Genomic DNA, 16,450 nt, shown 5'->3' with positions numbered 1-16,450 from the left:
CATAATAGATGATTGTGTCTGCCATTTCTCATGTGTAATAATAGGTTTCTATTATGATGGTAAGGGCAAAGGTAAAACTACAGTGTTAAAGCATTTCACAAATTTATCAAAACACAAACTAGTTCCATGCTGCACTTACTCAGAACTGAGAAAACTGTTCACGATGACAACACTTAACAGATGTTTGCAATTTAGAGCCTGTGTTTACTCACATTTTTTCCTTGTTTTGGTTCATACTACCAGTTGTACCATGCCTTCTTTCACAGTCACATATGTTATAAATTACAGTTCTGAGGGCTCTCAGCAGATTTCAAGAGTGTTCTTCTAATATAACAGAAAGCAGTTAAAATTTTATCGTCTTCTAAGGAATTGGATCACTGAAGACCATCTTCGTCCAGCTAGAGGTAATAGCAATGTTCAGTCTACCTTAATGATGTACAAAGAACATTTTTTTAATGGAACCTATTAGCTGAGGCTTAAAATCCATAGTCTGAATACATGAGAAAGTGAAACATGGCCACTGCAATTTGCCTGTGATCCAAAACATATAACAGACTTCCAGTAGTAGCACTGAAAAACTTTATTGTGATGCATACTACAATACAGTCATAGATACTGAAGGAGTTCAGAGCAAATGTAAAACTAGTGACTCTTTTTACATTATTATCACAGGAAAGACATTTGGAATAATTAGAATATGTCTCTAAATACTTCAAAATTATGTTACCTCTTTTAATTAAGACAGCCATTAAATGCTCATTTTCCTAGTACTAACCCACATACCAACCACTCATCATTTTATTGAAGTACTAATGTTTTGTTGTATGCATATTCATAATACTGTAATACTGAGCAATCTATCTAGTCATGATTGGTGAATGATTAAGATTTGCTAATAATGACTATTCTGAACATAAATGTTCACAGTTTTAAATCAAAGGACAAGAAAAATATCTGGCAATTGTCCTTAATGCATTTCATGTCTATAACACGCCATTAGATATGAAGTTGCTGGCTCAGCACATAATGAAGACAGTTATCTTGTCAATACATCCAGTTATCATCTTTGGAAAGATTCTTAATGGACCAGAAGAGATAACTGCTTATCATCAGCAACAGTTTAACAGTTTATCACATCTTACAAAATCAGTTCACTGTGTGTGAAAGATCTACATTAGCTCATTTCAGGAAAACTGTGAGAGTGAATATGAAACTGCATCTTATCCTGTTTCTAATTGGTGCTGGTTTTAGATAAATATAATATCCAAATTATGATTTAAATATAATTAGTTTCAAATTACAGCCCTTTTATCATTTTAATTCATTTATCAGTGTGATTAAAACTGCTCTGAATTCATAGTAACATTAAAAATATATCGTATTAGCCTCACAATGTTATAATAAACAAATTTTTTAAAATAAAAATATCCAATTATTTAGGATAGAGGAGTATATGTTATTATTAGTATCATGGCATATAGCAATGCTCATTGTGAATAGTCCTCCATTCTTACAATATTATATTAGTTATTATTTGCAAATTATTGGTGTACTCTTGCAAATATTAATGAAGCAATACACATTTCATCAATGTGATACCTTTGTAAGTGTTCAGTGGGAGGCAAATAATGTAAAGAATAAAGATATACATTTACCATTTGGTTTCAGTATTGAGTGGTTAAAGGGGCATAAACAATAATTGAAACTAAAAGCTTAGTTTTTGGAAATGTCTCTCTCCAGCACAAACAAGAAATTAATCATACACATACACTTTACCCCAAGCTCTGTTACCTTCAGAAAAAGCACATTATCCTACAGCTAAGCTACAAGCTCTAAATTGTACATATGTGCCTGGTAACAGCTCAGTGCCCTAAGTATATGGAGATAACAGTTGATTTTGTAGGTACAAATAACTATTACTTGTCTTCTGCAACTGAATTCTATTTTGTGTGAAAGTTATTCATATCTACAAGACAAATAGTAATGAGCTAGCAAATGAGGAAGAATGACAAAAAAAATTAACGGTATAAAGTGAAGGGGTCATCTATATTCCTTTCTGTTCTATTTATTTTTTATTCTTTTACACCAGATGAACAGCAACAATTTTGTGCAAGAAAGAAAGGAGCAACTTTTTTTAATGGATGTATAAAGTCTGTAGTATGTAATGACTGCATCTTTCTCATCACTATGCATATCACAAATCTTATATCAGCAATAAGATTTTAGATTTCCTTATTTTCATTCCACTAAATGACAAAAACTGAAAATATCTTCAGTCACATAACAGTTTTACATACCGTATCTGTTATTATAAAGTATTGCCTTCCACTTGTACAGTAATAAAGTATGTGGTATTTGTCTGTTTACAGATATAGTTTTCCTTTCTTCTTCATTGTGTGCAGAAAACGATTGCCCCAGCTTTTGCACATTAGAGTACAGGCCAATATGTGCAACTGATGGGATAAATCCCCCACGCCTATTTAGTAATCCCAGTCGGCTAAAGTCTTTCAGCTGTATAAATAATGTTGGTAAGAATTAAAAAGCATATGAAATATTAGTTATGTACTTTTGTATTTGACACTAGATTTGTATTCATTTCCACATACTAAAAGATAATTGAAGATAGTATTATATTCTGTCAGTGCTAGGCAGGCTGTTTGCAGATGAAGATTTACCTATGAAAAGTAGTAATGTAACTCTGCATGCATCTTACAGTTATTATATCAATGCCATTGCCAACATATTTAAACTAGATAGCAGAATGTGACAATTATGAGCTATATCTGTTTATCAGGAACTGGACAATGAGATAAATTTCAGATTTCTTCATAAAACTGCACAAGAGAGAGCAAGCAGACCAGCCAATATATGTGCAGTCTAGGGTAACACAACATTCGGTGGAGGCCATAAATGGTAGATTTCAGTTAGCATAAGACTACAGCAGTTAATAATAACTAACTACAATTCTAAGTTGAAACAACTCCAATAAACAACTGATTGCATACAAATTGCTACTGTGACCAAATTTAGAGCAGTACCCCAGTGTTTGATGCCCATATAAAATAGGCACAGCACAAGACATTTATCAGATTCAGAGATGTTCTTCTGTGCTCACAAAAGGCTGGCATAACCTATGTGAAAATGTAGTGGAGATATTAATGGAATTCAAATGGAACTCCTTGGAAGAAAGGTGACTATCCTCATGAAAACCTGTTTGTTAAATTTAGAAAACTGGTACTGAAAGAACTGGTGGGAGCAGAATGGTGTCACTGTTATATATTTCATGGATGGGATCATTACAAGAAGTCAGGTGAGATTAGGGCACATGCAGACAATAATTTTTCCTCATTCATTATGTGAATGGAATAGGATACAAAGTTGCTAATATTGCTAAGTATTACCTGGTGTCATGCAGTGTAATAGGCTTGAAGAGTATTTATACTGGTGTGGACATAGGTATCTCTTTGGACTCAAAGTCATGAATTCAAGGAACATTGGATCTAAAGTACATACCCAAATCTTTTAGATCATTATCCTCTATTAGTTTCCTGTTCTACTTGTATCAACTTAACATTTAAACCCTTCAGGAACCTTCTGGTGGTAATTCATGTGGTAGGCCTGCTGACAACACCAGAACACTCTCAAAGATGCCAGCAGAGGATCAAAATCTGAATTCAGAGAAGAAATGGAAGAGAACAGTGATGATTCTCAATCATTTGAAACACTGTCTTTTATTACCTAAATTATTACATAACTGGTCAAGGTATCAATAGGGAGTAACCACAGTGTGCAAAATACTTTGATAAACCATCTAACCTGTCTTTGCCTGAAGCAAACATGAAAAGGAGACTGTGTAGAGTGACAGTTTCACTCAGCACTCTTTAAAAATTAAAATTCTCTGCTATCAATCACCATTCGATTATCAACAAAGATAAGGATGTGAGTTGTTACTTCCATAAAACTTTCCAAGATTTGGATTATTTTCATGTAGTAACACTTTTATATCCCTAGCAGATCATGTTCATAAACATACTTTTAAATTTTGTTGTTGTAGTCTTTACTCCAATGATTGATTTGATGCACCTCTCCACATTAGTCCATTTTGTGCAAGTCTTCTCAACTCTGTGTAATTACTGTGATCTACATCCATTTGAAACTGCTTACTGTATTCAAATCTTGGTCTCCCTCTACACCTTCTACTGCACCAAACTTCCCTTCATTGCCAAATGAATGATTCCTTGTAGCCTCAGTAACAAAGGGATTTGTTACTTTTAATCCTTCCATTATAAGTGGTAATTATAATCATTTGCTATCATATAAGCACATAGCCTAATGTGAAGTAGAGCTTAGAGACTCCAGGATAGAGTCAGTACTAAAAGATGCTGAACCATGTCTGCGAACTTAGTAGACAAAGATAGGTAACAAAAGGCAGCAAGCTGGAAATCATTCAACATCAGAGAGGAAGAAGAAAATTATGTTGGTTGAGATTTGACTGATTTGGAAAGTATTCCACTAGCAATAAGAGAAAACAGCAGCTTTTTAACTTTAGGATGTAGTCTCTCTCTCTCTCTCTCTCTCTCTCTCTCTCTCTCTCTCTCTCTCTGTCTCTCTCTGTCTCTCTCTCTGTCCCCCCACCCTACTGCTATCCTTATCTATTATTTAAAGAAGATAAATGTTTATTGCAAAAGCTTCTATTTATTTATTTATTTATTTGATCTAATGGTTAATTTTCTGCCTTCCTCGTTGCCCACATTTTGCATCCATATAAATCAACACTCCAAAAAGTTTATTTCTTAATGCTATTTGTGGTTTATAATAAAAATCGATTTTGCATGAAGTGCAATTTTTGCAGCTCCAATACAAGGCCTTGACAAGACATAAAAATAATTTTATGTAAACTTTGTTGTCTGGTTTTCAGAACAGTGTTCTCTATTATTGTGAAAAGGTCTTTACCAAGCTGCTGGCAAATACAAAGTAAGAAATTTGATAACTTTGAAGATTAAAAATGAAATTTTCTACAAATTATCTGATTTCCTAGATTCAAGGTTAACTGCATTATAAGTGACAAGAGCTCTCCATTCTTACACTGTTCAGATGACTGGTATTGTTAGATAACTACCAATGTATTCACATAAACATTAAGATAGCAATGGTAAAGAAAGAATAACAATTTAGAATAACTCATTCTTTTCTCCAAACGTAGAAGTTGTTGTTTTCATATTTATTGGACTTGTTGTCTTCATAGCAGCTTATGTGTAACACATTGGACAAGTTAAGTTATAAACATACAGCTGAAAGTCATTTCTAGTCATATGTATTTAAGGTTACAATGACACACTTATGCATAAGTATTTGTGTAACACACTTCAAACATTTAAATATTCTTCATTAAGTAAAAGCAGTGATGCTGTAAATATGACTTTAGAGATTTTCCAAGTATATTCGCCTCAGTAATAGTTTTTATGTTTTCAGGAAGTTTGTTATAAAGCTTAACTCTGATGTGAAAAGTAGCTTTTTGGCACAAAACTGTGCTGATTTGAGTTATATGTAAGTTTCTGTTTTGTCTGGTAAAGTGATCATGAATATCACAGTTTTTTTTTTTTTTTTTTTTTTTTTTTTTTTTTTTTTTTTTTTTTTTTTTGTTTTCCCCCTCAGTCTGCAGTCCTTACCTATTTACTTTTATTTTAATTTCCATCATGTATACACATGGTAATGGAGGAATACCAGATTTCTTAAACAGAGGTCTATAAGAGTCTCTAGGCTTGCACCCAAACAAGATTCTAATGGCCCTTTTTTGTAGTTTAAAAGAGCTATTAGCTGTTTTAAAGTTTCCCTGGAAGGTGACTCCATATCTGAGATGAGAATGAAAGTAGGCATGATACACATTCATTACTGTTTTCTCACTACAGCATGATTTCAATGAGCAAAGAAGATAATATGTTTTGATCAGTTCTGCATTGAGATATTTAATATGCCTATTCCATCTGACGTTGCCCTGCAGCCAAAGTCTAAGAATTTGGTTTCAGTACTGTTACCAACTAGTTCACCATTGACAGAGACCGATGGGATTAAACATGTCCTTGTTAGGAGCTTTGTGGAATTTTAGTGCTGTGCTGTTTACTACAAGCTGATTATTCTGTGCCCAGTGCTAAGTTGTTTCGTGGCCGCGTTTACTGTCTGCTGTAACCATTCATTGCTGTCTCCTTTTGTAGAATTGTGGTGTCATCTGAAAATATGATTGTTTTATGTGCATCAACATTAAGTTTAGATCATTTGTGTAGAGAGGGAACAGAAGGGGTTCCATTACTAATCCTTGGGGTACACCACATTTAATTTGTTTATAGTCAGATAAGTGTTCAAATACAATTTTTAGTTCAATATTGTGTGCTTGATGCACACTGTCTGCTTATGATTAGACAGGAAGGAACTGATCCATTTGTTGGACAGACCTCAAATACCATATCTTTCAAGCTTTGATAGCAGAATTCTATGATCCACCATGTCAAAAGCTTTTGACAAGTCAATAAATGCTCCTATTACTTCCTGTTTTTTGTCCATCAGATTTAGGGTGAAATTGATTCACTCATAAATAGCAATTGCCATTGACCTCTTATTTCAGAATCCATGTTGTTCATTACATAGGATGTTGTTTTTATTTATAAATTTCATAAGTTTGTCACACATATGTTTTTCTAATACTTTAGAGATGCAGGAGGAAATTGTGATGGGTCTGTAGCTATTTACATTATCTTTCTCACCTTTTTTATATACAGGAACAACTTTTGATGTTTTCAATACATCAGGGAAAGTGCCTACCTGAAGTGAGCAGTCACATAAGTGTGTATTTCAATTAGGTTTGATGCACTCTTCTTTAATATTGTTGCAAGTATACCATCAATACCTGCAGAGTTGGAATTTTTTAGTCCTTTCATTGCTTTAGCTACTTCATCTTGTGAAACAAAACTGATGTACATTGATCCTCTTTATGCACTTATTTTATATTCATAGCCTGGGTGCTCTTAAAGTTAGATTGTAACATATTATCAGCAACACCTGTGAAAACATGGTTAAATGTGTTGGCTACTTCTAAGGGGTTTGCTACTTTTTTGTGACAGTGTTATATTTTTGCAAGGTTGTCTGTATTCTCCAGATCCTTTTTATAACACTCCACATAGCCTTTGATTTATTAGCTGAATTATAAATGTATTCATCATTATGCATTATTTTTGCTGCTTTTATTACTTTTCATAATATTTTGGAGTATTTTTATAGTATGTGCGTACTACTGGAGAGGAATTTTTTGAGTTACATATTTCATGAAGTAGTCTTTTCTTCTGGCATGACACCCATGTTCCCCTTGTGATCCAGCTATTTGTTCTAGAGTTTCGCCATATGGGAAATGCTTTCATTGGGAATGCAATTTCAAAGAAATGGATTAATGTATCAATGAAAGTGCTGAATTTTTCATTTATATCATTAATTTTGTACTCTTCAGACCATTTTTCTTTCTGTAATAAGTTGTTGAAGTAGTTTACATTATCCTGATTGTAACTTCTACAATGCTCTGAAAGACGTGTTGTTAATAATTCTGCCTTTTACTTTTATGCTTAATATTTGAGCAAGATGGTCACTAAACTCTGCGTTGAAAATTTTTAGTGGTGTTTTTTGTAAACTCTTCTTGACTAGAAACTAACCTAGAGCCATTTAGCAAGTTTCTTTTATTAGGGTAGTGGCTTTTACTTTAGCCTTTAAATTATAGGATGTTGCAAGGTTCAAAGGGGTCTCTCTATTTCCACTATTTATGAGGAAATCAATATTGAAGTCACCACAGATTATCAACTCACAATCTATTTTATTTACTTTATTTAGAAATGACTATATTTTGTTTAAGAAAAGTTCACAATTTCCAGATGGTGATTGATAAACTGTAGCAATAACCAGATTGTACTGAGTAATTTTTATAGCTGCAATTTCACAATCCTTTTCAACATTTGTTCTAGTTAAATCAGGTAGGGTAATGAAGTCTACATTATCCTTTGTGTAGGTTGCTACCCCACCCTGCTTGCTGTTTTTCCTGTAGTAATAAGAAGCCAAAATGAATTTGTTTATTTTTGTATTCTGGATTAATTTAGGGTTAAGCCGTTGCTCAGAAATGCATAACAGTGAGATATCTTTAAGTTCATCTGTTAACAGTACATTAATTTCATTGATCTTATTACATAGGGATTGCACATTATGGTGATAAATTTTTAGATAAGGTGTATTCACAATTTGATAATTGGGAATCATATTTACAGCATCACATACCTTTAGTTTACATTAGGATTGTCAGTAGTGTTCTATTTTCATCCTTCATTCTTGTTTATTTTGTTTTCCTTACTGTTGGAAGGATAGACCGATAGACTGTTCAGTTCCTTAGAATTTTATCTTTAATTATTTCATTCACACGATCACAAACAAACCTTTTCCCTCCATAGTTCAAATGCATTCCATACTTTATGTGCCCCCCCCCCCCCCTCCCCATGAACCATGGACCTCGCCGTTGGTGGGGAGGCTTGCATGCCTCAGTGATACAGATAGCCGTACCGTAGGTGCAACCACAGCGGAGGGATATCTGTTGAGAGGCCAGACAAACATGTGGTTCCTGAAGAGGGGCAGCAGCCTTTTCAGTAGTTGCAGGGGCAACAGTCTGGAGGATTGACTGATCTGGCCTTGTAACAATAACCAAAATGGCCTTGCTGTGCTGGTACTACGAACGGCTGAAAGCAAGGGGAAACTACAGCCGTAATTTTTCCCGAAGGCATGCAGCTTTACTGTATGATTAAATGATGATGGCGTCCTCTTGGGTAAAATATTCCGGAGGTAAAATAGTCCCCCATTCGGATCTCCGGGCGGGGACTACTCAAGAGGATGTCGTTATCAGGAGAAAGAAAACTGGCGTTCTACGATTCGGAGCGTGGAATGTCAGATCCCTTAATCGGGCAGGTAGGTTAGAAAATTTAAAAAGGGAAGTGGATAGGTTAAAGTTAGATATAATGGGAATTAGTGAAGTTCGGTGGCAGGAGGAACAAGACTTTTGGTCAGGTGACTACAGGGTTATAAACACAAAATTAAATAGGGGTAATGCAGGAGTAGGTTTAATAATGAATAGGAAAATAGGAATGCGGGTAAGCCACTACAAACAGCATAGTGAACGCATTATTGTGGCCAAAATAGATATGAAGCCCACACCTACTACAGTAGTACAAGTTTATATGCCAACTAGCTCTGCAGCTGATGAAGAAATTGAAGAAATGTATGATGAAATAAAAGAAATTATTCAGATAGTGAAGGGTGACAAAAATTTAATAGTCATGGGTGACTGGAATTCGGTAGTAGGAAAAGGGAGAGAAGGAAACGTAGTAGGTGAATATGGACTGGGGCAAAGAAATGAAAGAGGAAGCCGCCTGGTAGAATTTTGCACAGACCACAACTTAATCATAGCTAACACTTGGTTCAAGAATCATGAAAGAAGGCTATATACATGGAAGAAGCCTGGAGATACTAAAAGGTATCAGATAGATTATATGATGTTAAGACAGAGATTTAGGAACCAGGTTTTAAATTGTAAGACATTTCCAGGGGCAGATGTGGACTCTGACCACAATCTATTGGTTATGACCTGTAGATTAAAACTAAAGAAACTGCAAAAAGGTGGGAATTTAAGGAGATGGGACCTGGATAAACTAAAAGAACCAGAGGTTGTACAGAGTTTCAGGGAGAGCATAAGGGAGCAATTGGCAGGAATGGGGGAAAGAAATACGGTGGAAGAAGAATGGGTACCTTTGAGGGATGAAGTAGTGAAGGCAGCAGAGGATCAAATAGGTAAAAAGACGAGGGCTAGTAGAAATCCTTGGGTAACAGAAGAAATATTGAATTTAATTGATGAAAGGAGAAAATATAAAAATGCAGTAAATGAAGGAGTTGTTGTTGTTGTGGTCTTCAGTCCTGAGACTGGTTTGATGCAGCTCTCCATGCTACTCTGTCCTGTGCAAGCTTCTTCATCTCCCAGTACCTACTCTAACCTACATCCTTCTGAATCTGCTTAGTGTAGTCATCTCTTGGTCTCCCTCTACGATTTTTACCCACCACGCTGCCCTCCAATACTAAATTGGTGATCCCTTGATGCCTCAGAACATGTCCTACCAACCGATCCCTTCTTCTGGTCAAGTTGTGCCACAAACTTCTCTTCTCCCCAATCCTATTCAATACTTCCTCATTAGTTATGTGATCTACCCATTTAATCTTCAGCACTCTTCTGTAGCACGACATTTCAAAACATCTATTCTCTTCTTGTCCAAACTATTTATCGTCCATTTTTCACTTCCATTCATGGCTACATTCCATACAAATACTTTCAGAAATGACTTCCTGACACTTAAATCTATACTCGATGTTAACAAATTTCTCTTCTTCAGAAACGCTTTCCTTTTTGCCTGCTTCATTTACTGCATTTTTATATTTTCTCCTTTCATTAGTTAAATTCAATATTTCTTCTGTTACCCAAGGATTTCTACTAGCCCTTGTCTTTTTACCTACTTGATCCTCTGCTGCCTTGGAGGCAAAAAGGAATACAGACGTCTCAAAAATGAGATCGACAGGAAGTGCAAAATGGCTAAGCAGGGATGGCTAGAGGACAAATGTAAGCATGTAGAGGCTTACCTCACTAGGGGTCAGGTAGATACTGCCTACAGGAAAATTAAAGAGACCTTTGGAGATAAGAGAACCACTAGTATGAACATCAAGGGCTCAGATGGAAACCCAGTTCGAAGCAAAGAAGGGAAAGCAGAAAGGTGGAATGAGTACATAGAGGGTCTATACAAGGGCGATGTACTTGAGGACAATATTATGGAAATGGAAGAGGATGTAGATGAAGATGAAATGGGAGATACGATACTGCGTGAAGAGTTTGACAGAGCACTGAAAGACCTGTGTCGAAACAAGACAACATTCCATTGGAACTACTGACGGCCTTGGGAGAGCCAGTCCTGACAAAACTCTACCATCTGGTGAGCAAGATGTATGAGACAAGCGAAATACCCTCAGACTTCAAAAAGAATATAATAATTCCAATCCCAAAGAAAGCAGGTGTTGACAGAGGTGAAAATTACCGAACTATCAGTTTAATAAGTCACAGCTGCAAAATACTAACGCGAATTCTTTACAGACGAATGGAAAAACTAGTAGAAGCCGACCTCGGGGAAGATCAGTTTGGATTCCGTAGAAATGTTGGAACACGTGAGGCAATACTGTCCCTATGACTTACCTTAGAAGCTAGATTAAGGAAGGGCAAACCTATGTTTCTAGCATTTGTAGACTTAGAGAAAGCTTTTGACAATGTTGATTGGAATACTCTCTTTCAAATTCTGAAGGTGGCAGGGGTAAAATACAGGGAGCGAAAGGCTATTCGCAATTTGTACAGAAACCAGATGGCAGTTATAAGAGACGAGGGACATGAAAGGGAAGCAGTGGTTGGGAAGGGAGTGAGACAGGGTTGTAGTCTCTCCCCGATGTTATTCAATCTGTATATTGAGCAAGCAGTAAAGGACACAAAAGAAAAATTCGGAGTAGGTATTAAAATCCATGGAGAAGAAATAAAAACTTTGAGGTTCGCCGATGACATTGTAATTCTGTCAGAGACAACAAAGAACTTGGAAGAGCAGTTGAATGGAATGGATAGTGTCTTGAAAGGAGGATATAAGATGAACATCAACAAAAGCAAAACGAGGATAATGGAATGTAGTCAAATTAAGTCGGGTGATGCTGAGGGAATTAGATTAGGAAATAAGACACTTAAAGTAGTAAAGGAATTTTGCTATTTGGGGAGCAAAATAACAGATGATGGTCGAAGAAGAGAGGATATAAAATGTAGACTGGCAATGGCAAGGAAAGTGTTTCTGAAGAAGAGAAATTTGTTAACATCGAGTATAGATTTAAGTGTCAGGAAGTCATTTCTGAAAGTATTTGTATGGAGTGTAGCCATGTATGGAAGTGAAACATGGACGATAAATAGTTTGGACAAGAAGAGAATAGAAGCTTTTGAAATGTGGTGCTACAGAAGAATGCTGAAGATTATATGGGTAGATCACATAACTAATGAGGAAGTATTGAACAGGATTGGGGAGAAGAGAAGTTTGTGGCACAACTTGACCAGAAGAAGGGATCGGTTGGTAGGTCATGTTCTGAGGCATCAAGGGATCACCAATTTAGTATTGGAGGGTAGCGTGGAGGGTAAAAATCGTAGAGGGAGACCAAGAGATAACTACACTAAGCAGATTCAGAAGGATGTAGGTTGCAGTAGGTACTGGGAGATGAAGAAGCTTGCACAAGATAGAGTAGCATGGAGAGGTGCATCAAACCAGTCTCAGGACTGAAGACCACAACAACAACAACAGCTTTATGTGCAGATTTCAGTGCAGCTTGCTTATATCCAATACATGGGACTTAGGGTATTGTGAACACTGTTTCCTTAATTTAATGTTTGTTTTCCAAATTTCTTTGTTTACACACGAACTAATAATTAGATCATGCCTATGAGGCAGTGTGGCAACTACTATGTTTCTGCTTTTGTTAGCTTGTAAAAAATTCTGCTGCTTCATCTTTTGTCATATTGTTTGAACCCAATATACAGATGATAAAGTCATTTTCCTGCATTAATTTTGTCTGATAGTTAAGTCTGCAACATTTTTACATCCTGCCCCTGATTTCGCTACACTAGTCACTGCTATGTTGTGATATTCCTCATGCAACATGCTTCAAATAAAGCACTTATGTAACTTCAAACAGATCAATATCAGCTCTCTGATTCATGTCTGTAATGACAAGGGAGAACACAAATTGATATGGCACTGGCAGTGATGAACAACAGTTTATTACATCAGTAAACATGGAACATGAATAATAGGAAAAGAATCACTGCTTAATGACAAGAATGAAATTAAGAGTCACTTCTAGACAATGAACAATGAGAAATAAAGTTACACTATACTCACCAGTAAGAAGGTTCAGTGAGAGCCGATTTAATCACGGAAGGAGGAATGCCTCATAGCATTCATAACTGCTGAGCCCCATGAAGCAAGGGTCCGTGGTGAGTGATGGTAGCAGCTAGTGACAGCTGACCAGGTTGAGGATATAAGTCAGGTGGTGTCCGACAAGGCTGTGGTCAGCATGTGAGTGGTAGCTAATGGAGCTTTGCTGCTAGCAAAGTCCCTCCTGCATGTGAATGGCAATGCTGCTGGTTTGGCTGTTTTTACAGCTCATGTTGGAGCTCACAGAATGATGGGCTGGTTGTAAACCAGACAGCTAGTTGAAGACACACCTGGTGAAAGCATACACAAACAGTTTCCAGGCAGCACGTGGCCAGCGTAGGAAATAGGTCCATGATTGTGGCACTGTCTGGAGTGATGCTGACACCCTGATCTTGCGCAATGCTTTCTGTAATTCAGCTCGTAAATATGCTTATTTTTACCAGCCGTGGTCATGAAATCTTGTGTTTGTTTTCCAGCACCTGATTTATCATGAGACAGCTGCTGGTGTGGTGCAGCACAGTCAAATTGTGTTGGGGTGCCACACTGAGATACTGCAGTCTGTATAACTGGCAATGTTATATTAGAATTACATGGAATTTACTTTCTTGAATCCAAGTATTATGTTAAATTGTAGAAGGAGTGACTAATAAGGTATTAAGTGTTTGGGGATTTCCAATTTCCTACCTGGTGTTTAATTGTAACCTATATCCCTAACCTAGAATTCCATTCTGATTTCTAAAGAGGGATGTATAGTCTGTCTATAAATTATTTCTACTTCTATTGTTGTAGTTGTGGATTTCTGAGATTGCCCTAAATAACCTCTTGTTATTAACGACAAATACCATAGGGAGGACATGTGTTGGAATGTAAGTGTAATAATCACTAGGTCCCTGAAGAGGGTTATGCAAGATGTTCAGTTTTTGTATTGCACGCTTCTGCAGAATAATTACTTTTTCTACCGTAGCTGCAGTGCCCCAGGGGATTATGACATAAGACAAAACTGAGTCGAAGTAAGGTACCAATCATTTCTGCAAGTCAACACAGCAAGAGAGATTTCTGCATGCAGACAGAACTCAGCTCTTTGGTTAACTTATCAAAATGCTGATGCCACTTCATCTTGTTATCTATCTGGATGCCCAGGAACTTCACACATTGAGCCTTGTCCAGTGTACACCAACTGATCTCTACTCTGGTAGTAGCTGCAAATCATTTTTATTTGTTTGGGATTACATACTGTAAATTTGGTAAGATTGTGGTTAAGTTGTCAGCTGTGAAACAATTGTGAACTTGTTCCATTATTCTCCTGACTTTGTCTTGTGTTGATGTGTTTGAGCTCTTAATCAACATATAGGTGTCATTAGCAAACATTACAGTTTTTAAATAGTCCTCCAAAATCTCATGTAAATCATTTGTGTAGACTAAGGCCAGGAGTAAGCCAAGCTTTTATCTTGCAGCACACCATATTTAATGTTTCCCCTCTCTGAATTTAATCTTCTTGCCATATCATTTGCTAATTGGCTATCTGTTTTCTATTGTTAATATAAGTCACCAACCATACAAGGGGAATACCTTTAATGCCATACCATTTTAGTTTCCCTAGCAAAGGTATGTGTTAAAATTTTGGTCAGTGCAAGTACAAATACTATTTGACAATTCAGTCATGATTAATTGTTAATAAAATGTTTTTGACAGTTTCTTGTTATGCTCCATGTCATAGGGGGTTCATTTTCAGATTGGTGTTTAGGGAACAGGTTATTCCTTGGCCAGACTCTATTGAATATAATCCATAAATTAATAGCTCAAAAATTTATCCAAGCAAACATTTTTCTTTTTAAATTATTTTACTACTTTAAAATGTGAAGAGGGCTCTTAATTTTTCAGCTCTCAGTGACATATATTTTGAGCAAATTTATGTAGATTCTCATAAGAAAGAAAGTTATGATTTATTTGTGGGGAAAATTAGTATTAAAATACATGCACTATCAGACTGTTGCATGTATTAGTCTTGTGCTAATAAACGTCTTCTCTTTTACAGAGTTGAAGGAAGTTGCAAGAACACACTGCCAGGATGAATTGTAACAAAAAATATATTACTGATATCTATCCACTGGCTGTTATTTCAGAAGCTTGATAGTATTTGTACATAATTTCCAAAATTTGTTTTTTGTTTCAATATAAAAAAATTACACTTCATTAATAAATATTGCATTTTTTATGTATGTCATCATATATCAACATTATTATATCAACATCATTATATTATATTATATATATATATATATATATATATATATATATATATATATATATATATATATATATATATATATTATATTATTATATCAACATCATTATATCAACATTATACTGTGTATGTGCGGATGGATATGTGTGTGTGTGTGTGTGCGCGAGTGTATACCTGTCCTTTTTTTCCCCTAAGGGAAGTCTTTCCGCTCCCGGGATTGGAATGACTCCTTACCCTCTCCCTTAAAACCCACACCCTTTCATTTTTCCCTCTCCTTCCTTCCTTCCTTCCTGACGAAGCAACTGCCAGTTGCGAAAGCTTGTAATTCTGTGTGTGTGTTTGTGTGTTTTGTTCATGTGCCTGTCTGCCGGCGCTTTCCCGCTTGGTAAGTCTTGGAATCTTTATTTTTAATATATTTTTCCCATGTGGAAGTTTCTTTCTGTTTTATTTATACTGTAGATATCATTTCCTGTGCAATATTGTGTTGGCATAATTCTGAAATGACTTTAAATACATATAAAATAATGACCATTAAAATTTTTGTAGCCTTTAAGATTTACAAGTTATAAAAATTTGTCTCAAAAATATAAAAGACTACAGATGTAAGACTATAGTATGAAATCTTCCATCCCCATGAACCATGGAGTTTGCTGAGATGGAGTGACTGGTGCGCCTCAAAGATACAGATTATTATACTATAGGTGCGGGCAAAACAGAGGGTTATCTGTGAAGGGTCAGACTAACTTGTACTTCCTGAAGAGGGGCAACTTCATGGACAATGTACTACTATCTTACTACTATCTGATCTTCTAACATTAGCCAACATGATCTTGATGTACTGTTACTGCAAATGGCTGAAAGCAAAGGGAAACTAGAGATGACATCTTTTTTCTCAAGGGTATGCAACTCTACTCTATGGTTCCATGATGACAGCATCCTCCTGGGTAAAATGTTCCATAGGTAAAACAGTTCCCCATTCGGGTCTGCTTATGATAACTACCAGGACAGTGTTATCAGGAAAAACAGAGCTGTCATCCAATGGGTTGAAGCACTGAAAGTTAAATTTGTTAGGTAATTTACAAAATTTATAAAGGGAAATATACAGTTTGAAGTTATATATATCAGTAAATATTAAAGT

The 16,450-nt window shown here is 35.8% G+C and overlaps 1 protein-coding gene across 1 annotated transcript; it reads left to right on the top strand.

The window, feature by feature from the left end:
• Positions 1 to 1,111: 1,111 nt before the first annotated feature.
• Positions 1,112 to 15,302, top strand: LOC126335064 (PI-actitoxin-Avd5a-like). Its single transcript, XM_049997946.1, has 3 exons — positions 1,112 to 1,238; positions 2,370 to 2,528; positions 15,103 to 15,302. The coding sequence occupies exons 1-3, from the start codon at positions 1,208 to 1,210 to the stop codon at positions 15,144 to 15,146; spliced, it is 234 nt and encodes a 77-aa protein (XP_049853903.1). The 5' UTR covers positions 1,112 to 1,207; the 3' UTR covers positions 15,147 to 15,302.
• The last annotated feature ends 1,148 nt before the right edge of the window (positions 15,303 to 16,450 follow it).

This window comes from Schistocerca gregaria, chromosome 2 (assembly GCF_023897955.1).
Source record: "Schistocerca gregaria isolate iqSchGreg1 chromosome 2, iqSchGreg1.2, whole genome shotgun sequence".
Classification (NCBI taxonomy): Eukaryota; Metazoa; Arthropoda; class Insecta; order Orthoptera; family Acrididae; genus Schistocerca; species Schistocerca gregaria.
Note: the sequence above shows the minus strand (reverse complement) of the source record. Positions and strands in the feature narration are given on the sequence as shown.